Raw genomic sequence first — 24,470 nt, forward strand, 5'->3', positions numbered from 1 at the left:
TGCATTTTCATCTGATTGTTTTCTAATGTTTGGAACCCTATATAGCTTAACAGAAAACATAACATTTTTCCAGTCTTCTTTGGTCCAGTTAACGTATGCTTTCATCCATAAGTGACCTTTCATCCATTACTGGTGTTTAAGGTGCATTTTAGCTGATTGATGAACTTTGCATCCAGCTGCAGGAAGTCAGCGATTGTCATTTATAAATCTGTTACGAATTTATTATTTTTGTAAAATTAGATTTATCTAATATGGCAGACTATTTAATAAACGATAAATATTTTTATTTCTGATATTGATACAAATTTAAATTAATAAAGATGCATAAAATTAAATATTATATAGAAAAATATTAAATTTATAAACACAAACAAAATTTTAATTTGATTAACCGTCAGACAGTGTTTGAGAGAAATGTTCTTATAAAAACTGAAACAGATAGCAGCACTCGTGTAAATTAATACACAATTATCATTATTTTAGTATTTTCATTTTTATTATGCAATAACAGAATTATTTCAATTATCACTGAGGGTGCAGGATCATACAAAAATACTTTAATGAAAAATTAAGCTAAAATATGCTTTATCTCAATATATTCTGTGCTAGGCTCTTTATTTAATAGAAATAAATTCAAGTGTTTTCTTTCAATAGTCTGAATTTTAATCTAATGGCCTACCTCTTATTTAAAATGTGTGAAGAATATAAAAAATAACTGGTTTTTTATCTAAATTAAAATAATTATTTCAAAGAAATTAGGCTGTGATCTGAAAAACAAATTTGCTTATAAGTAAAATGTAAAAAAATAATTACTGATATTTTATCATAGAATGTTTCAAATGTAACTCCCAGATAAAAGCACAATTATCTTAATCAATAAAATATGATTTAAATTGTTTTTGGTATTATCAGCAATGAAAATAATAACTGACTTTGGTCACTGCTGATTTTCATGTTTCTTTGTTACAATACATTTATTTCCATAACCACTGAACCTTTTGTTTATTCTTAATGCGTCTGAATGGTTTTAATACTTGAAGCTTGCAATTTTTTGGTTGAAAATCTGTTTGTTTTAGTGGTAAGTAAACAGAATACTAGAAGGAAATGTTTCATCAAAGGGTTTCCTTTCCTGACATCAATGTTCTACATCACAATCCTGTGTGAAACTTGATCAATAACTTCAGATACACTATCAAAGATGCATCGATCGGCTTCAAAATCTGTCAGAAAATTGGCACTACAAGAAGAAATCTCAAGTAGTATTCACAGAACACTGACCAAATATTTAAAACACCCATAAAAATTAACTGCAGTCCATCAGTTAACACAATACTGATTTTCTGTAACGTGTCAAATAGTGCCAGTGGTTTTTTAATTACATAATTTAAAAGAGGAGAAGATATCAATATCTTCTTAAAGATATCAATATTTTTTCAGATGAAATATAGTTTCATTTATGTCAACAGTCAGTAGTGAGTCTGTGAATAATTCTAACAACATCTTGAAAAAACTATTACATTGTGAAAAAATTGGAGTTAAGTGTACTATATCACATAATTGGATAATCATTTAGTTTTTAAATAAAGAAGAAATTGGTGGAGTGTACTTTCAATAAGTTCGAGCAATGATGCACATTCCCAGTGTTTTGCTAAATTTGCTGTGTGAAGTTTTTGGGGTTAGGTTACTTTCAAACACATTTAGTCACTGTGATCCCCATATCTACATGTTTTTATTACTTATTTTCTTTTTAGTATATTAACTAGTAAAGCAAGTATAAGTACATGTTTTTATTATATGAGAAGCAATAGGAGGATCTGCTGCTAAGAACAAGTAATCATTGTACCCAGGATGAACAAAAAATAACATAACATTTTTATATGCAAATCACTCGTAGATAGGGTTCTCTAACCAGGAAACAGCTACAGAACTTTTTTAATACAAAGTAATATTTTTAAATGTTCAGATTTACATTTGCCAAGTGACATTCATAGGATATATAAAAGGATTTCATACCTATAAATGATCTTATTTCTTTTTTCAAAATATTTATTTCTCCTCAGATTTCAGTGTTCATTTTAAATTTCATTTCTATTCTTATAAATTTATTGGATTTTCTTTAAATATATTTTTATATTTTCATGGTTATTTCAAAGTTACATGTAATATCTTAATTATTCTACTTTATGTCTTATTGAATTGGGGCTTGCTGATCTGCTTCTGTATTCTGTTTATTTCATTCTCTCTTAGTATTTGGGTTGTAGTTGTAGTATTAATGATACATAACATTCTAAAAAATAAAATTTAATGTTTCCATGGAATAAATACTTTATTTTGCGATATGCCCTCTGGTAAAACATCCTACTTGTCACTATTGATGCTTGCATCCAATCCATTTTGGCAAAACCATTTACTCTGTAGATCCTTTGACTTTGAATCATCCTTTCGATTTTTCCAGTCCTCTCTTCATTTGTTGCTCTGTCATTCCAGTGGATTTTTAGATCAATTCTTAAGCATATTGATTCAAACTGGAATTTTTCTCTTTTTACCATTGTACATCCAGGCGTGAATCTTGATATAAGAATATATAAATATTCTCATTTATTTTTACTAACATTAATGTATTTAGCTTATTCTTTCCCAGAAGGGGTAATTTTATGTTATCCAGAATTGCTCTTAATTGTCATTATTATCTAAAAAGTATATCCCTAAGTTCTTTAAATATTACTTTATCACCTATCATTAATGATTGGTGATCTGGTCTGTACTTGTCTTAAATGTATTGTACTGCACTTGTACAGGACAGTACAGACCTTGGTCTGTACTGTACTTTAAATAATTTGATATGAAAGAAATTTCATATCTGCAAATAAAATAATTTTTTTTTCTAAAAATTTACTGATGGTGACTCTAGAATCAGTAGCTTATATTAATTTGTTACATGTTTGTAATTTTTTACTGTAATTGGTATTGTGTCTTGGCGCCATACACTAAATAAATTTCTAAAAATTAACTTTAAATTCTGCTTAAATAAAAAAAAAATTTAGACTTGATTTAATTACCCTTCACCATGCTCTACTGGAATGACAGTGACAAATGAGTAGATGGAAGAGAAAACTGGGAAAATCAAAAGAATGAATATGAAAATAAAGAATGTACAGAGAAAATTGTTTTGCCAACTGGATAGTTTTTCTTTTTAAAAATTATCATTTACACTTATACTGCTTGGCTGAATGACTTATTGCATAAAGAATGTCTGATTCATTTTAGGTAATTATTTTAAAGTGTTTTGTAGTAACTTGGCTTATGAAAGCGCATACTTTTATTGACTTTTGCTCACTATCGGGTACATATTAGGTAACATTCTATCAGTTTCATAATGTTTAATTTTGTCACAAGTAAATACCTTATTAATATGAGATTTGCTTTTGAAATTTTAAGAAAAATCGGTTAATTATTATTAAGCTGCAGAACTGTTACTTAAAAGATTTCTTCAAACATAAAAGTTTATTTTTGCGATGATGTGTAAACGAAAGATGTGTTCAATCTTTCGTTTTGCAGCAAAACCGTTATTACGGAATTCGTAAAATGGCGCGTACTTAAAAATGTGATAGTCTCTGTTATTAACAATTAATATTATTCAATATATTTAACGATTTTAATGAAAGATATGTCGCTCAGAAATATATTAATTGTTTGTAAAAGTAAGTTATTTTAGTAATAAGTTGTTAAAACAATTTTCAGTTTTAAATATTTAGTCAGCACGTTCAACACCGTAGTAAACAATAATGGCTGTTATTACTAGTAGTAATAGTAACAAGGTAATTTGAATTTAATTGGTAGTTTAACATATTTTTCCGTCTGACGTTTGATGTAAATACCCGTTAAAACAAGTATTTATGGAGCAGATTTGACTAGGTCCTCTGTCGGCTAGTCTCTGATTCTCTTACGAGTGTCACCTAAACGAAGGAATCGGGTAAGTCGAACTGATCTAGGTTAGAATTTCATTTATCGCATAGTTCGGTCCGGTTGTGCCCTATTAACCTGCTTCCCTACTTTCTTATTTTAATTTAATTTTTTTTTGTGATGTACATCCTATTCATCCTTTAGACACATTATAAAAATACCTACAACGTTGTTTAATAAGTTTTTTATAAAATAAAATTTTGTAAAAATATTTTTAAATTTTTCTGTTAAAGGTTAGTATGTTTTTATCTTTTAAAATTCATTCATTGTAAATTGTTTGTAATCATTTTTAATTCATTAATGATAATCAAGATATGTTGATATATATCCATAAACTGATATACTTTGTTGATAGGTATGTGTAATGTATGCTTTTGTGTTATTTAATATTCATTTTTTTCCTGACAAATTGTATATTTAACAAATATACAATTGTTTGTTGTTCATTAACAACAAACAAAATTTTGGTGTAGTTCATAAATGCATTAAGTTAAATCGATTTGTTTTTTCTTCTGGTATCCACTAAAAAAACTTACATTATATTACATCATTACATTTCTAGGGTTTCTGTGTCTGAAGAGGATGCTAAATTTTTATCCCCTTCAGTTTTTAGTTTTGATTTAATCTAAACATTCCTAGTTTTAGAAAACTTAGTAAAAAATTTAAATTGAAACTTTGTGAAACGAAATATTGTTTCTTCTTTTTTACAGAAATTGTGTAATTTTATGTCTACCATGTATGGTTCTCATTTTATTTAATACATTGGTTAGAGTTTTATGAACGATCTTTATGTTAATATCAAATTAATTTCAAACCCTGGATACATTTATTGTATAAATTATTTTGGAAAATATTATTGCTTATTCATTCACATCCTAATTCCTCATCTTTTATTAAATTGTTATCCAGTTATATACTGCATGGTGTATAGGATAATTAACAAATTATCATGCAGCAGACTTGTTTGGTGGAGTGCTATTGCTGTTGCCTTTTATCAGGAAGATTTCAGTTTTCAACTGTGTCAGGCTTGACATTTTTCAAGGAATAAAATAGATATTGTATTATATTTATTCATGCATGTGTTTCAGGCCCTTGTTGAATTAAATTGTGTAAAGGAACTCATAATAAACTATGAATCTGTTACTAAGTTCCTTTAAGGTACCCTATGTGTGATTAATCTAAAAATTACACAATTTTTGTTCTGTTATATTTAATATTAATATTTGTTTTAATTTCCCCAAAATTACATTGTTTATTCACCAAATTTTCACTCAAACACACACACACACACACATATATATATATATATATATATATATATATAAATAATATGGTGGAAAAAATTGAAAATCCTTTTATACAGATGAACAAAAGTTTTAAGAACATATGAAAGCTCATAAATATGGTAAACAAAAATTGATATTAAAACATACTTTTTCAAAAGTAGATGTGACATTTTTATACATTAATAATAACCTCATATCTTGTAAGATTGAACATGATAAAAATACTAATTTTTATATTATTAACAATTTAATTGGTTTAGAGAAATTATAAATTTGATTTATTGTTCAATTCACCTTTTTTTAAGTAAAATTAATAATTAAAATTTGTTCATAAAGCAAAATTATTTAATTTATATCTGAGTGTTTTGAATTGGTTGTGTGAAAAAGCATTACTTTTTTTTATTGTATTATTGAGATTGTACAGACAGTTAAAGTGCTCTGATAAGAAATAAAAATAGTAATTCACCATTATAAAAATAACATTTTAATTATTTCATCAACCATAAAATCTATTGTGTACAGAATCTGTAGCTTTGACCAAACATGTAGCAAAAATTCACTTGGGATGTGAACTTGGTAGTCTGCAATGGATGAACCCATTTTCAGTGCAGCTTTTGTCATTTAAAAATTTTTAGATATATAGATTTCTATTTACAACTGTATTAGTTGTAATACTGATCAAAGTTCTATTACTTACGACTATATATATATATATATATAAATACAACTAATAAAACTTATCCAAGTTAAAATACAATAAACAGCCGTAAGTAATAGAACTTTGATCAGTATTACAACTAATACAGTTGTAAATAGAAATCTATATATCTAAAAAATTTTTAAATGACAAAAGCTGCACTGAAAATGGGTTCATATATATATTGCACTGTGTGATATTTTAATAGAGTATTTTTAAATATTTAAATACTGGGTACTTGTTCATTACATAGACATGTTTAAAATTTTGTGTGCTAGAAAATAGAATTTCATACTTTTAATTATTCAGATTACTTCATGACGTCTTTAATAAGAATATGACAAAAACAGTCTTAAGTTTAAGCAAATTAATGGAAACTATTATAAATGTTTCTACAGAAGATATGAACAAGAATTACTTTTTTATTTTGATAAATTTTAATGTTTAATAATGTTTATATGCTTAGGCTTTTTTAATTAATTGTATCAATAATTTTGCTTTTGATTGCTCTCCATTTTTGACATATTTTCATTAATGTTGCATGTTTACAAAAAGATAAATTTCTGTCAAATTAAATTTTTTTTTTTTGAACATTTTTGTGAAATTCTATCTCTTCATTCTTAGTATTAATGAATCAATTATTTTCACATTTTTACAATTATTTTTACATAATCTAGATATATTTCTGTGAAAAAGTTTTAATTTTTAAGTGTTTATAGAAAAAAAATTGATTGTGGAGACCTTGTCATTTGTTCTTTTGATAATAAATGATTAGTTGGAATTATTTTCCTGTTCTTATACAATTTTTATAAACTGTTGATAAGCTTTCTTTAAAAAAGGTTTTTTAAATTAAAAAAAAAAAAATTGTGCTGTGCTCATCTATTTTGTCAAAAGTAGTTTTTTACAGACTTAAATAAAATAAATGTTCTCAATTCCACTTCTTTATATGTATGTATGTGTATATATATATATATATATATTTTTTTTTTTTCATTTAGTGTATATTGAAACCTTATTAAAAAATCGATTAATTCTATTAGGGAGATTTCATAAGAAAGCTACCCATGTAATGGGTACCATGATTCGACTTCTGGAAAATTTCGACATATCTTTGTGTTTCACATCCCCCAGACCACAAAACCACTGTCACTTCAAAAGTTTATATATATATATATATATATATTTATTTCACTTTCTTATAGACACAATAACTGCCGTAATTTTGCACCAATCACTTTCAAATTGATACATGAAATATAACAACCCAAAATCTTGGTCGAGTTTGTTAATGAACAAAATCGAACCATGGGGGTGGAAATGTGGGAGCTTTTTCAAAAGAACAAAATTATCGCTATAACTTTCTTATTAAGTGAAATATTGAATTTGTTTGAAGTTCCTACTATTCTTTGGATAAGGGCCTGAAACTTATCTCAGTAAAGTTTTTTGATATCACCAACCCAGGGGGTGGAAAAAATGGGATCTTGTAGACAAAAAAAAATAATGCCTCCCTTAACAGGCACAGTATAAAATCGGTTTAAAGTGGTCGTTAGTCCTCTAAACATTTGTCTGAAACAATTTTTGATATGACCAACCTTTATAGCAAGGGAAGATCAAAATGTTGCTGGAATTCTAATAAGCTTGTCGTATGCTAAATGTGTAAAACTTTTTTTCACACGCAACCATTGTCGTATTGAGTAAATTTGAAGTTTTTCTTAATTTTAAGATGGAAATCTTTTTTATTCCCTACTTAGAACCAGTGAAATCCGCTTCCTGCATGCCAAGAGGAATTTTTATTCTTTATGTATTTTATAGAGGAAGATTAGTTGGTTATTTCAACATAATGATATATAGCATGAAGTTACGGTATTCAAACAATTTCAATTTGAAAATTCTGGAAAATTAGTTGAAAAATATGTAAGTTAAAAAATTAATTTATGTACAGTAATTCTATACAGCTTTCATACTTGTTAGCAGTCTCTTTATGTTTATTATTGTCATAAAAATAAATTAAGCTAAACTGCAATAAAAATTTAAAACTAACACTTTTTACAATCTCTAAGTTTTTATTATTTTGAAGTCTTCCCGCATTTGAAATTAGTAAATTGTAGTTTATTGTTTTATTTCTCATAAACTTCAACATTTCTTTCTAGCAGGTCATTTTTTTCACATTTGGAAGGTGCTAAGACTGGCAAGTAGGGTAATGTGGAAGAATTTTACAGCGTAGTTTGAACAATTTCACTACCGCAGTTGTGTATGAGTGAGCTGGTGCATTGTGTTGGTGAAAAAAAGCCTTTTTCATCAAATATGGTTGTTGTTTCTTTACTTCCTCATTTAGGCAATCCAGTAAAAATGCATAAATTGCTCAGTTATCAATTTACCCATCTCCAGATTCAGTTAAGACTGTCACTTCACAAAGGGTAGTAATCATCCACTTTCCTGCTGATGGAACGGTTTTCATCTTCTTCGAAACAAGTTCCGTAACTGCAATCCACTGTTTTGAGTGTTTCCTAGTTTCAGGTCAGTGTTGATATATCCAAGTTTCATCAGCTGTTATAAAACAGTCAAAAATTCCTCCTGATTTAATTAAAACAGCCGTAAATTGTGCTCTGAAGTTTTTACTTGTTCATATTTTTGATCATTTATGAGTTATCCATATTGAGGATAAATATTTGTATACTATATGATCATCCATTCATTTGAGATGACTATTTTCTTACCAATTTCACTCTCTTTCAGTTTTTCATCCTCCTTTATTATATCATAGACTTTTTCTACTTTCTCTGCATTTGTAGTCTCAAGATGCTTTCTGAAATATTCAGCATTAATCAACCGATCCGAAAATAATGTAAAATGTTCTAATCAAGGAATCTGACTCATCATAATATCATCTATTCAACTTGATGATAGTGTCCTGTGTGGTTTTTGCCCTTCAAGTAACGTTTGATCATCACATGCAATCCTCTTTTGTTCATTTTTCACAAATAAATATACATGATTGACACAAATGATTGCAAACATCAGATTTATGATCTTCCTAGCGATGCGGATAACTAAGAATATCCTTAAAAATATATTAAGAGAGCTCTATTTCTTGACCGCATAGACTTATTAAACAGCTCAGGTGAACGGTTCAACTAGAGCCCTATTGAAGAATATAATCTTTATATTTGTAATTTTAGAGAATTAATATACATGATGAAAATCATTAAAAGTGTACAATATCTTAAAGTTGAAATTTGCTTTACAAATTGCTCTCGACCCAAATATGTGCAAATGTTAAAATATCCTGAGATTTTTATTGAACATGACTGAAGATAAAGAGATAAAATTTTGACTGCTTGTTGGCAAAGTTCGATATTCTTGGAAATTTGCCAAATGGTTTTAAGAGGTGGTTTTTTCATTACCAAACAAGTAATTTGGATGTTTATGTGATTTAAGATTACTTTTTGACTGGGAATTTCAGATAATTACGTGTTTGAACCGGTGCAGTGTAGTTGGTTTTGTTGAACATTGATTTTATCTAATTCTAGGAATTATGTGGTGTTTAATACATCTTATTGTTAAATCCAGAGTTTGTAAATGATATAATCAAGTTTTATGTAACCATCGATAGGGGCTAATTAGGCTTGTCCTGTTAGAACTCTGCTCCAGCAAGTACCCTGATAACCATTTTTTACAATATATCATATTTCAGTAATAAATTAAGTATTCAGGGCAGTTTTAATTACTGCAAGATTATAATTTTTGGTTATTCTTCTTATAAAAAGTTAAGAAAATCCTTAGTAAGTTTGTTTTTTGATTCTCAATGTTTGGTGTCTGATACTGAGGCACGCTGGCCCAAAGTTCTTGATTGTAAATTTTCAGTTGTAAATTTTGTTTTTCCATGCCTCTTTACTTTAAAATTTATTATTTCCTGATTTCTTCTAATTGTAATGAAAAGGATTGATTCCATAATATAGAAATATCATAAAATACATTTTTGTGATATCTAAGTAAATACTGGAGCTTGTGTCATTTTCTTTCAGATTTGTATTATTTTATTGATTTTAATCTATGTACGTTTACAGTTAAGTATAATCTATTATATAAATGACGAAACATTTTAGAAAGTTTTATTTCACTTAGTGTATTTTTAACAACAGTTAGTTCTTTTCCTGAGACCTCTACTTTCATTATAATGTTATTTTATGAAATTTAATTTAAAATATAGAGTTGTGTGTTTTTCAATTCCACTCTCATAAAAATCGAGTTCAATTTCTTTTAACCATTTAAGGACTGCTCGCTTCCCAGGTCTTGCTTGAGAGGACCAAACAGGAGATAGTCAGGGCTGTAAGGCAGATGAGACCGCACTTCCCGCTTGAATTTTTGCAGTTACACCTTTGTCGCTTGAGTTGAATGAGGAGTAGCATTATCACGAAGAAAAACACCCCATCGCTCAATCTTCCATCATTTTGTGATCATGGGGCGTAACATTGCATTCTCACTGTATACCTCAACAATTTGGTGATGAATTTCACAACGTTTGTAATTTTTTGCCCACAAAAATCGGAGTGCTGAATGCACTTCTATGTTAGACGAAACCTCTAAAGGACATGCCGTTTTGACAATGATACTACAAGGTGTGTAAATATGAAATCAGCGATTTCAAGGCCAAATCGCTATGGAAAGAAGGCAATACTCTGTGTTTGGTGAGATCAGAAGGGTGTGATCTATTATGAGCTGCTAAAACCTGGGGAAACCGTTAATACTGAACGCTACCGACAACAAATAATCGATCAGAATCGAGCATTGCTTGAAAAACAACTAGAATATCAAAAAAGGCGACAAAGTAACTACTATTTATTTGCATCGATGGGACACGCACTTGTCGAGCAGTGCTTCACTTCTTATGAAAATGGCTCGATGACTGGTTTGCCTCAAAAGAGCAAACGTTTTTTTAGCGTGGCGTTCATAAATTGTCAGAGAGATGGGAAAAATGTACAGGTGGCGATGGAGAATATTTTGAATAGATATTTTTTATCATTTTCATACAATAAACGTCCTCCTCTATGAATCATGAGACCTTGCCGTTGGTGAGGGGGCTTGAGTGCTCAGGGATACAGAGTAGCTGGACCGAAGGTGCAACCATATCGGAGAGGTATCTGTTGAGAGCCAGACTAAGGAATGATTCCTGAAAGAGGGCAGCAGCTCTTTCAGTAGTTGTTAGGGGCGTGAGTCAGGACGACTTAAACGGCCGTATCAACATCACTCAGTCCTCTGAGTACTGCGCAGCTGAAAGCAATGGAAAACTACAGCTGCTTTTTTTCCAAGAAAATGTGGCTCTCTGCATTTTCACATAGCAATAATGGAGGCGCCTTCCTTGGTAAAATATTCCGGAGGTAAAATAGTCCCCCGTTCGGATCTCCGGGTGGGGACTACTAAGGAAGGGGTCACCAGAAAATTAAAAAATAACATTCTACGAGTCGGAGCGTGGAATGTTAGAAGCTTGAAAAAGGTTGGTAGGCTAGAAAATTTAAAAAGGGAAATGGGTAGGACAAATGTGGATATAGTAGGAATTAGTCAGGTTCGGTGGGAAGAGGAAGGCGACTTTTGGTCAGGTGATTTTAGAGTAATTAACTCAGCGTCAAATAATGGGCAGGCAGGAGTAGGTTTCGTGATGAACAAGAAGATAGGGAGGAGAGTGGAGTATTTCAAAACGCATAGCGATAGAATCATTGTAATAAGGATAAAAGGTTTTAATTGTAATAAGGTTTCAGGAAAAGTGTAGGGACAAGGGAACCAATTTTAGGCCTCAGATTAATAGTAGAAGGAAGATTAAAGAAAAACAAACCAACATACTTGGCGTTTATAGACCTAGAAAAGGCTTTCGATAACGTAGACTGGAATAAAATGTTCAGCATTTTAAAAAAATTAGGGTTCAAATACAGAGATAGAAGAACAATTGCTAACATGTACAGGAACCAAACAGCAACAATAACAATTGAAGAACATAAGAAAGAAGCCCTAATAAGAAAGGGAGTCCGACAAGGATGTTCCTATCTCCGTTACTTTTTAATCTTTACATGGAACTAGCAGTTAATGATGTTAAAGAACAATTTAGATTCGGAGTAACAGTACAAGGTGAAAAGATAAAGATGCTACGATTTGCTGATGATATAGTAATTCTAGCCGAGAGTAAAAAGGATTTAGAAGAAACAATGAACGGCATAGATGAAGTCCTACGCAAGAACTATCGCGTGAAAATAAACAAGAACAAAACAAAAGTAATGAAATGTAGTAGAAATAACAAAGATGGACCGCTGAATGTGAAAATAGAAGGAGAAAAGATTATGGATGTAGAAGAATTTTGTTATTTGGGAAGTAAAATTACTAAAGATGGACGAAGCAGGAGCGATATAAAATACCGAATAGCACAAGCTAAACGAGCCTACAGTAAGAAATATAATTTGTTTACATCAAAAATTAATTTAAATGTCAGGAAAAGATTTTTGAAAGTGTATGTTTGGAGTGTCGCTTTATATGGAAGTGAAACTTGGACGATCGGAGTATCTGAGAAGAAAAGATTAGAAGCTTTTGAAATGCGGTGCTATAGGAGAATGTTAAAAATCAGATGGGTGGATAAAGTGACAAATGAAGAGGTATTGCGGCAAATAGATGAAGAAAGAAGCATTTGGAAAAATATAGTTAAAAGAAGAGACAGACTTATAGGCCGCATACTAAGGCATCCTGGAATAGTCGCTTTAATATTGGAAGGACAGGTAGAAGGGAAAAATTGTGTAGGCAGACCACGTTTGGAGTATGTAAAACAAATTGTTGGGGATCTAGGATGTAGAGGGTATACTGAAATGAAACGACTAGCACTAGATAGGGAATCTTGGAGAGCTGCATCAAACCAGTCAAATGACTGAAGACAAAAAAAAAAAAAAAAACAATAAACGTGTATTTTCTATACAAAAATTTCGGTATCATATTTACACACCTGGTACACACGTATTGAATGTCGTACAGAATTGCTGATGGGGGAGCGTGAAGACAACACAACCAGTGCTCCCACCACAAGACATTAATATATCCCTTTCAGTTCAAAAACACGGCAAGGGTGTAACTTATTTTTTGATCCGCCTCTTGTGTATTCGTACTATTTAGTTATAATCAATAATAAATAAAATAAAGATATCGCTTAATGCTTTTTTCTATAAATTCACTTAGTAGAGTGTCAGGGTATTAAATCCATTTAACAATCTGACTAAGGGGTAACATCATTTTCTGAATTTAAAAAAAAATTTAATCCACCGATGAAGCGGTTTGCGCTGTGAAAATACGAATGTGAATTTTTAAAAAGAAAAGCAGCAAGTGATATTTTTATTTTATTAATTTATTATTGATATACCGCTAGAATACTAAAGTAAAGGATTCATAGGCAAATAGGCATGCGTTTTAGATGTGAAGATTGAGTTTGGCTTTTCTTTTTTTTAATTCATATATTGAATAAGTACATTATAGAACTGGTAAATAGTCCTTCCAGCTGCTTGCACGATATTTTTTTAAAGGCTACTCTGATTTTGATGTAATTTCCTATTCAACAGTTATTTATTATTTTCCTTGTAAAGTTAAAAAACGAGTTGAAATTACCAGTTTAACGTAAAATATATATACAAATAAAGGTAATTTTCTCCGTTTAGTTCATTTAATATATTTTTATTGTTCTTTGCCAAAGTCTTGTGTAAAATAAACACCCTTTGTAACGGCGGTAGACTGTCTTTCGTTTCTTAGAATCTATAAAATTATATTTAATTGTCGTCTTATCTTTACTTAGAATATTTATTTTCAGTTTTTACTTAATAAAGACACTCGTTCATTAATAATGAAATAAGTGAGAGGTTCCTTATTTTATTTTTGACAATTTAGGTCTATTGTTTCATCCGATTTAATGTTAGTTATTATTAATTCATGTAGAAGGTTGGTCAAGTAATATGCATTATTAATATACAATAGTTGCCTTTTGATCTCTATATTTGAAAAGATTGATTGTCTGTGTTTTGTCAGACTATTTATTTATGTTTTTAAGAATAACTGCTGGTGAATTATAATCCCACAGCTTGTTTTAAATTGTGGAACATGTATGAAAGAAAAAAAAAAAAATATATATATATATATATAAAACTTTTATATAAAATATAAAATTTTGTTTTGTTTTAAAATGTTGTCTGTTAAAACCATTAGGCTGACCATCAGTTTCTTTTCTTTTTTCTGTTTATATTAACTTTCACTATCGCTACGTTCCTTAAGTACGCGTACATGTATTTTGTAAAATTATTAATTTTTTTTATTTCTATAGTAGCCTTTCGTTAGTTTTAACATACATTTTAGTATTTCTCTACTTACAATATTTCTCATGTAATTATTTATAATTGTGTAAATAATTACTTGAAAAGTTGGAAACAATTATTTGAAATGTTTGAATAATTATATTTTTAAATAGAAAATATTAATTCTTTTTTTTATTTTTATTGTTTATTTGTACATTTTTTCTTATTTTAAACCTTAAGGCATATAAATATGTAGTTGTAATTCGGTCAAAAGTATAATTTACAAATAATTTTACCAGTTTTGAGACCGTTTTTAATATGTTTCTCTTTTCCAGTTAAACCCGTTCTTTCTTAGTCTGATGATATCGGTTATTTTATTCCGTGTTTCTATACTGGTTAATACTATAAATAATCCTGATGTAAGGGGCTAATTGTTCTGTGAACTCTAACTGCTCTCATCTCTTTCTTTTGCTCAAACTTTTGGACACAGGAATAATTGCATGTAAACGAGTTTAGTAATTCTACTTAGATCATGTGTAGGACCGCTTCGTTACTTTTCAGGTTATAGATACCACAAAGTTTGCATCACGGGCGATACACGGTTCCTCCGTGTATCAGTCAAAATCAGGAAAATTTTCAGAGAATTGCATTTTCGATTAACAAGTCTCTTATGCAGAATTTACACTAAGAGAATTTATCGACGAAAAGTTTAAATGCGATTTTAGGTACCGAGGGTACTCTCCTGTTTACCGGGGGCGCTTCCTGCATAGGAAGGCGGACTGGCCGAATTCTCCTCTGTTGGAGTACAGACTGGAGATTTTTTCTCGAGACCTTGACGGCCTGCCATTAGATGCCCCGGTAGAAAATTTCTCTTCTGCGGTGGTGGCGGCGGCTGAAGCCGTCATTCCTAGAGGTAATGGCCGGGAACGTATATCTGGTTGACGGTCTCGGAATCTGATAGCAATGAAGCAGTCTGCGAATCGACTCACAAGGGCTGCGCAACGACTGGGTGATCCCGATCGGCATGTGGCCGTAACTGCGGGTTACCGCAGAAGGAGGGTTAGATACTTTCATAGCATTAGGTCCTCCAAGCGTAATTCCGCAAGGGAATAGGAACCCTTGGGGCGTTGTGTATAGAGCCCTTGGACATAAGCGCGGTAAAGATGTCCTCTTGTCAGCTTTGTCGACCCGCGAGGGTGTGGTAATTAATAAGGACCGTCTCCTTAATATTTTGCTGAACGATTTGCTCCCGGATGACATTATGGCGGGTGAGGTTTCATACCACCGACCTGTTAGGCGGGAAGTCGCGGTTTTCGAGACTGATTTTTCAATCTTCTGAGATCACTGAGGCGGAGGTGCGTCAGGTGATCTGTAGTATGGCACGGCACAAGGTCCCCGGATATGATTGTATCACAGTGGAGCTCCTCGTCCGAGCGCTTACAGTAGTTCTTGGTCCTCTAACTAGAATATATAATAAACCTATTATATATTCGCCGTCCACTTTCCGGCGTGGAGACTTGGTATTGTTCAAAGGTGGCGACAAAGATCCTACTGTTAGTTATTCTTACCGTCCAATAACGCTCTTACCTGCGATCGGCAAGGTTTTTGAGAAGGTCCTATATTTGCCTACTGATCTTAAATTGGTCACTGATCATTTGCTAACGGACAACCAGTATGGTTTCCGACCGGGCAAGAGCACTGAGGATGCCGTACTAAAGGTGATGGATATAGCTTCCTGTGGTTCATGCAGATATGTATAAGGGATTTTTCTGGCCATATCCGGGGCATTTAAAAACTTCGGTGGCCCTCTGCCCTGTTTCAGATGCAGAAGCGTAAGTGTACACGAAATGAATTAGAAGTGCTCTCAAGTTATTTCAGCCATCGGACCGTTTCCCTGCGTGATGGCGGCTCGGAGGTTCGTAAGACCTTAAATAAATGATACCCTCAGGGCAGTGTTCTGAGTCCCATTCTTTGGATCGTAGAATTTGATTCCTTGTTGCGTTTGAGGTTGCCATGGGGTTGTCGTGTCGTCGCTTTTGCTGACGACTCGCTGCTTCTGATTGAAAGGGATTCGTGTAATGAGGTAGAGTTCCGAGCTGCTCATGCTTGTGAGACACTCCGCCTCTGGAGTCTCCAACATAAGATGATTTTCAGCCCAGAGAAAACCACAATGATGTTGCTTAAGGACCGATTGCCTGCTTCCCGACGAATTCGGGTTCGGATGGCTGTTCTCCTCGTTCGGTACGTTACGGCTCACAAATACCTGGGTGTTATCCTTGATGAGAATTTTCGGTTCAAGGAACATCTACAGTATGACCGAATAGCGGCCTTTTTGCGGCATAAAAGGCCGCTGATGCTTTTTATGGAATCCGTAGAGTCATTCATCCCGATTGGGGGTTGAATTACCGCACCATGACAAAATACCTTTACAAAGATGTCAGCGAGGCTATTTTGTTATATGCTGTACCTGTCTGGGCCCACCGCTTGGCTTTTAGGCATTACGCGGACATTTTGCTGCGGGTCCAGCGACTCCTCTTGCTGGCTGTTATAGGCGGTTATAGAACAGTCTCGCGGGAGGCAGTCAGTGTTATAGCCGCAGTCAAACCAATAAATATCTTGGCTAATGATCATATGGAATGCTACATTTTCAAGGTAAACAAGCTATTGATGTCAGAACGAAAACAGGAGATTGAAAACCCGGGACCTTGCGTCTTAGCAGATCAGGTGGGACGAATCCCCCACAGGTTGCTACACGCATGATATATTTCTTATAGTGTCTGATGTAGGTGCGATTGGATGGGTTTCCCTCAGTCGGTAAATCACACAGTTTCTCCCCAGTCATGTGCCTTTCAGGCGAGTTTGGCTAGGTTTCGTTTGGTGGATTTGAGTCAATGCCTGGACTGTGGGACTGATAATACAGTGGACCACGTCCTGTACATTTGTTCTCGATATGAGGTTGAATGTTGATGAGCTGTTAGGGAACTTAAGAGAATACATTCTCTTCTGGATTTCCGTATTAACTGGATGATCTGCGAGGACTGGTCTGTAGTGGCTGGTTTTCTTCTTGTTCAGTGAGGAGCTGTAAAAGACATGAAGAATGTCTTGTAGAAAAAAGAAAAATATCTTTCATGAAGAACAGATCAGAGCCCTAAAAAGGAAAGTGCAAGCAAATATTAAAAAACAGGAAGAAGAAAGGAAAAAGTTGAGAGCTGCAATCTGGCAGAAGAACAAATAGCCGCCAAAATTAAACTTTGAGAAAAGTGTAAATCCATTAGGAACCTACTGAATAAGAAGATATTGAAGAAAAGTTGCCTGTGTTTTATATATACATAATAATTTGTATGTAATGAGGTGTCATTTATTTAAAAAAAAAAAACTTTGTGTAGTTAGAATTATAAAGACAAAATATTTTTTCAAGTAAATGTTATTAATGTTTGTTTTTTGTACAAAATAAGGTGTTCTGTTCTTATATTTTAGTCACAGTGGTTATAGTTTTCCTTTAAGTTATAATCATACATATATTTTTTTGTTAAATTGAAATCTCTGTTTCTAGTATTTTTATGCAAACCAAGTTATTAAATATTGTTTTTTGTGTACTATTCAAAATAATGTAGGCTAGTTTTTGTGAATAATTGGTGTGAGCTAATTATTTAAAAAAATTGTGTTTGTTAGTTTATTTCTTATCTGTTTTACCTTTAATTACAATGATGTTCATTTTCATGCGAGAAACTTATTAAATACTGTTGTATTTTTTTTTTGTACTTTGCAATGTAATTTACTGAAACAATTTATCAAAAAACTAGCCTAATTTTAAATGTATATTGTAAAAAAATCGTTAAGAAATAAACTTTAAAAATTAGTGTAATAATAAATTATAAAAAAAAGGCATTAGTTGGGCAGCTATGAGAATGGTGGAGGCTGAAAAAATATAAAATATGTATTTATTTTGCAGAGTAAAAGGCAGTAGCATGGCATTTTGAGTCAGGAAATTCCTTCTAAATTGATCAGGAAAAGTCTGTAAAAGTCAGGAAAAACAAATCCTAAAATTAAGTAGGAACCCTGATAAAATAGTAAACTGCATCCCTTACGACATTTGGAATGTCCGTAGAAGTAGCATCCTGGAAACTGGAGAATATTACCTGAGGATAAAACATCAGTGTCTGAAGCCACATTTTAATAAACAAAGTTCCCGTAGATTTTCAAAGTTTTACAGGGCTAAGTGTACTTTTACTGCTTGTTATTTTCAACTTGAACGTAAAAGAAGCAATCCAGGAAGGAATTGAAGATGAAACAATATGCTGTTGGTCTGTTCTTTGGCCAAAACCAAAGAGTAGTTTGATAAAATACTGAATTCTTGATGCGTTTATTGATAGGACACAAATTTACTTTAAAAATAAATAAGGTAAAGGTAATGAATCGTTACAGAAAGGAAAATAATAAGGAATTAAATAATATTAAGGTTGGAGAAGACAGTTTACCAGGATTTTTAAATTTAAATAGTACAATTACAAAGAATGATTCTAAACATCAAAAACAGTTACATAATGCAGTTGTCAAAGCAGACTGGCATAAACAAGGAAGCTTGTTTATTATGCCTATCTTTTTTTGCCAAATAGAATTTGTTAGTGTCAAATATAATGTATGAATTAGAAAAGAATCCTTAAAAATAATTGTGTGGATTGGTAGTGCTTTATGGTAGTCGGCATTAAGTCAAAACCTCGTAACTCCAAAAACTACTTTTTTCAGAAAACTAAAAAAATGTATTAAAAACTTATGTTTTGGTGTATTATGCGTACTGAAAATGAATTACAACTGACATAATTTTTATAATTTATGTAAAGAATGTAAGTATGAAATTTTGCTACTAACTGATGCACAATTGTCATGTGAAATAAATAAAATAAGTTAAGAGTTAAAGTATAAAATTTATTAATCATTATCTATACTAGCATACAGAAAGTAAAAAAAAATTTAAACTGTATAAATGAACTACATAATCTTAATGCTATAAAATCAGCAAAGAAAATGAAAATATTTTTCATTACTAGCGTACAGAATAATACTCACAGACAACTAGCTCTTGCATACAGAAAGTCTAAAACAAATACTAAACTATTATAAACCAAACCTGCTAAATAATTCTAACACTAAACAATCAGCAAGAAAAGAAAATATTTTTCACAGAAGTTACAAAGTACTACACTGTACCAATTAATTAATTGATCGTTTAAATTAATATTTTTATTTGTGATTTTCACATTTTCAAAATTAAATGGGAAAAGTAAAATTAACTACCAGTTTTTTAATCTATCATTCAAAACAATGAGATATTTTAAAATGTTAAAATGACCACAAAAACTTAAAAATTAAAAACATCAAATTAATCTCCGTTTAGTGATCTGAATTTGCTCACGCATCAGTGAATCATAGAATGCATCGTAATCTTTATGAATGACAAATTTCACTCTTGCAAGTGCTTGTATTTATCTCCTGTAATTGACAAAGGAGATTTATACAGTTAACCAGTGCTCCTACTGCGTTGATAACCGTTCATCTTTGTAGTGAAGACTGGCTGTCATCAAAATCAAGTTTATACTGGATTCCATTACTAGAGCACATAATATTTTAAAGCTCTAATGTCAGCAATGTAAGTAATTAATTCTTACATTAATTGCTCTAATTTGTTTTTACATTATTGGCTCTAATTTTGGAGCCTGGTCGGATGGACTTATAGTAAGCCAGTTTTGAAAAATCTGTAAAAAATTCACGATTAATATAATTTACTTTATAAGGTCACATCTTTAGACTTTTATGAGCTTCCTCAATAATCTGAACATAGTTTGATGGGGGAATGTATTTCTCTATCTTTGAGATTTGAGGTCTTTGAATCGTTCATTTTGATCGATTGACATACAAGAAAACAAAATGAGATCCGTTCTTTTGACTCTATCGTGTTATTGAGATACGGAGTAGAGGGTAATCTGTTCAGTTTTATTTTTGTAACAAAACCCACATACAAGAACATTAAAAAAATGAGATATGAGGTTTTGAATTAACGCTGACTGTATGTAACTTAGACGATAAGAAAAACAGAACGGAAGAAGAAATTTGGTGTTGGCCTTTGAAATGTGTCGGAAGAGGATGTTGAAAATTATGTGGATTGTAAAGAAACAAATTAAGATACTGGGACATACATTTAAGCGTTCAGGTTTGGTTATAGTTTGATATTAGAGAGACATTTAGAAGGAATAATCTGTAGAATACTGGGTTATATAAAGCAGATAATTTAGGATGTACACTGCAGTGTATATGTTGAAGTTAAAAGATTACCACAGAATAGAGAAAAGAATCAAGAGCAGCATTAACACGTCAGTTGATAAAAGAAGTTTTTTTTCATAAAAAAGAAGTAATTTGGAAATTAGGTTAAATATATTATTCTTACGACTTGTACTGTGCACTAAAATTAATGATTTTAAATGTTATCATAAAGATCTTTTTAAATTTAAACCGGATAGGAAGTTTTCATTATGTTACTAGGTCAAAAGTATATTAGTTAATTGTTTATTTATATATTCGTGTAAGAAAGTACAATATTACATGTTATTATTATTTTTTTTTTATTCTATTTTAGGCAGATTTTTAATGTATTCTCTTTACTATTTTTTTATCATTGTTATATTATGCTTTGTATTCTGATGAGTTTGTTATTCAGACATGGATTTTTCTTTTTACTTTTATTTTTAATTATATCTTTTTTCTCTTACCTTGAAAATAAGATTTTTTTAACTTAGGCTAGCTATATATTATGTTATATTCTTGATTTCTTTTTAGTTTGATCATTAGTCTTAATGGTTTATGTATTATTGCTCGCTCCTCTGTAGCACTGAGTTTGATGATAGATGTTTTTGTAAAAATTCTATTTCTTACAGGTAAACATATATTTGCTAAAAATATATTTTTTAATATTTTGTACTCGATTGAGACGTTATAATATTTTATTTCTTACATCATTTAGCTATACTATTATGATTTTTTCTTTAATAAGATTACATCTTAAAGTCTTATTTTAGTCATCGCTTATTATTTGAATCACTATCTTGTCTGTTTATCGTAGTGTGAATTGGATTATAAAACCGAGTAAAATAATGTTTTTTTATAGGAAGAGGTATATTATATTTGATCCGTTAAAAAGTCATTATTACCCAAAGATTTAGTGAAGTTTTTAAAATTATATTAAATATGAACAAACATTCAAAATAAGTTTTTTAAGAAAAAAATAATAGATTTATTAATTAATTTATAAATGAATATTTTGATCTGATGGTACATAATAATAAAAATAGATCGCTTCAGAAATGAATAGGTATGCTACTTTACAGATAGAAATGAACAGTTACAGTATTTGCCTTGGATCAAGGGAAACCTTGTGGTTAGTTTGATAATAAAAGCAGCATCAGAAATTACACGATTCATTATATGAAAAACAACAGTTTAAAATGTTAATATATAAAAAAAAGAGTTTTTGTCATATATTATTTTCCATATATTAAAACAAGCTACTATCAATAATAATAATAATAATAATAATAATAATAATAATAATAATAATAATAATAAAAATGACACTTATTGCTTTTAGTTTATTGTATTATATGAGCGTTTTCGTAGTGATCACTACTTCATCAGGTATTGAAAAAACTTATTTGTCAAAATATTAAAAACAGAGCAGAAGGTTGTTTCAATTTCCAAGTCCAGTTAATTAAATGGTATTTAATCTACTATTAGGTATCGCTATTATTGATAATAGTTTATTATTATTATTATTATTATTATTATAATCAAATCATACTGCTATGATGCTTGATTACAAATTCATAAAACATTAAAACATGAACTGGAAATTCAGGTTTTTGAAGTTTCATTTAATGAATGTTTATTTAAAAAAATTACATATATTAACTTAAAAGTAAAATTTTAATATTCTAAATTATTTAAAAAAAAAACCTCTGTGCTTTAGTATTTCTGTTATTGAGAGAAATCGTTAGCATACCTTCTGGCAAGTATGACAACTTGACACAGAGGCGATGATGGTACCTCTATAATCTTTAATATAGGGTTTTTTGGCTCCTTCTGTACCGTCAAATTCATTTCATTAAGTAAATAAAAATGATTTTGCATATACGAATTGCGTTTAAGAATCCTAAATAAAATGTAATCTTACGTGCAAAACAGTCTTTCGATTAACATTCTTGTTTTTTAATTGAAGCGTATCAAAGTCCCGTAGTAAGTACTATAAAAATATTCAGACTTCAGGAGTGGTCTGACCTAGATCAGCTGATCCAAATCGGTCAAGAATGACTCAGGAATAACTTGACAAATTTCCATAAAATTTTAACGTGCATATCTAAATTTCAGTGAAACTGATGTAGTAGTTGGAGATTTTTGAGTCTCAAAATTTAATACGTAGGCATTACATAAATATATATGTATAAAACACATCCCATCAAGTACTTTTCATGATTTAATATTACATTGAATAATGTTCAATATATTGGTAATGTTTCTGTTGTAATAATAATCAGCGAGTTTTATGGGCTTTATTAAATATAGAGTGCTGTTGTTGTACAACAGCAAAAATTTTAGTTATCCCAACTTTAGGTATATCTATATGATATTGTTTTTAGTTATTTATTAATTAATTATAATGTTTAAAATTTTGGCTAGTCAGTTTTTTATTTCTAGATATCTTCAGCTCTTCTTGAACCCAAGAATGCAAAAATAATTGTGTGTGTGTGCATCCATGCGTATTTGTGTATTTGTATTTATTTAATTTAATACTTATGTAACGGGTAAACTTATAAAGAAATTTTTGTGTGACTCACGTATATGGTTTATTGATACTATTAAATTCTTATAAAAAATCAGATACTATGTGTTTGAATTTTAATTGAAAACTACTTGAGATATGTACATTTTTGTGAAAATCTTCCCAGGAAATCTTGAAGACTGTTAGTAATAGTGAAACAACTCGTTTTAAATTTTTGTATTAATAAAAAAAAAATTATGACTTAATTGTTTTGAAATTCTGGCCGATTTTAGTCCCATAATAGTAAAAGGATTTATTACATATTGTGGATTTTACTAATATTTATCCCGTGATCATAGTATGTTTGGTACTGTTCTTTACAAAAAGCACTTGTTATTTCTATAATTTTTATTTTCTAGTTTATGCACATTTTATTATACATATATCATAATATCTTAGCTTAGAAATTGTAACAAACTAAAAAATTTTCCACATCTTCTAGACTCTATTTTTATTTTTCTCAAAGAGTCGCCATCAGTAGTGTAAAACACAATGTATTATGATTTTTAAAACGTTCATGGAGATAGGATTAAGTAAAACCAGGGAAGTTTTGACAAAATTACATTGCCAGCCTTTTTCTTTTATTTTTTAGGAGAAACTTTTTTATCAAGGTTTCCCCAGTTTCTTTTATTTTTCTTTATCTTTATGCTACTTTTTATTTATCTAGCGCAAATCTGGAATAACAAAAAATAATGGAATAAGTGTTAGAAAATTTACCGTTTAGTACTTTAATTAGTATGTGTATATGATTTTATACTGTTTCTTAAAACACCATTTCCTGTATGAAATTACTGTATTAGATATATTTATTGCTTATGTAGGTTTATTTATGACATTATTTTTTGTATTTAATGTCTAGCAGGCCATCATTTTTACATTTCATTAAAATAATAACAAATTTTTATATACAGGATACAAACAGCAGAAATATTATTTTTAAAATCCAATTTATTTAATTGTAACACAGCAATCTCATTATATTATACTAAATATTTATGGAACGGTATAGTAATGCGTAATTTATATAAATTGTACCTCTTTTTAGAGGACAGATTATGAAAATGAATTATTTGAAATTATTCAACTGAAGTGCTCCCCGTAGAAAGTTACATATGTAGTAAAGGAAAACTTAAACATAATAATATTATAATAATTAATTATCAGTGGTTCTTAACAGCGTATAGAACGCTGGGGTATAGTCGCCCCCTCCCTATAGAAGGGAGGGGGGGCGACTGAGGTATAATTAATAAAAATTGACTAGCAGGATTTTTAGCTTTTATCATTAGGTTTTCCAGTTACTCTAAGTGTTATTATAGATTTAGAGAAATTTTAATTACTTTGTTTATCAT

General features: G+C 30.4%; 1 protein-coding gene across 3 annotated transcripts in view; it reads left to right on the top strand.

The window, feature by feature from the left end:
* Window positions 1–3,793: 3,793 nt before the first annotated feature.
* Hmgs (hydroxymethylglutaryl-CoA synthase) overlaps window positions 3,794–24,470 on the top strand; it is a 48,876-nt gene continuing 28,199 nt past the window's right edge. The window contains exon 1 of one of the 3 annotated variants that reach the window (XM_075380192.1): window positions 3,794–3,973. Coding sequence is in view for 1 of the 3 variants with exons in the window: in XM_075380190.1 (XP_075236305.1) it covers window positions 21,111–21,184 (74 nt within the window). In the remaining 2 variants the exon portion in view is untranslated. Of the gene's footprint in view, window positions 3,974–4,041; window positions 4,197–21,057; window positions 21,185–24,470 lie in introns of those variants that run through there. The other 2 variants (XM_075380193.1, XM_075380190.1) reach the window with 2 other exon arrangements.

Source organism: Lycorma delicatula, chromosome 12 (genome assembly GCF_047948215.1).
Source record: "Lycorma delicatula isolate Av1 chromosome 12, ASM4794821v1, whole genome shotgun sequence".
Classification (NCBI taxonomy): domain Eukaryota; kingdom Metazoa; phylum Arthropoda; class Insecta; order Hemiptera; family Fulgoridae; genus Lycorma; species Lycorma delicatula.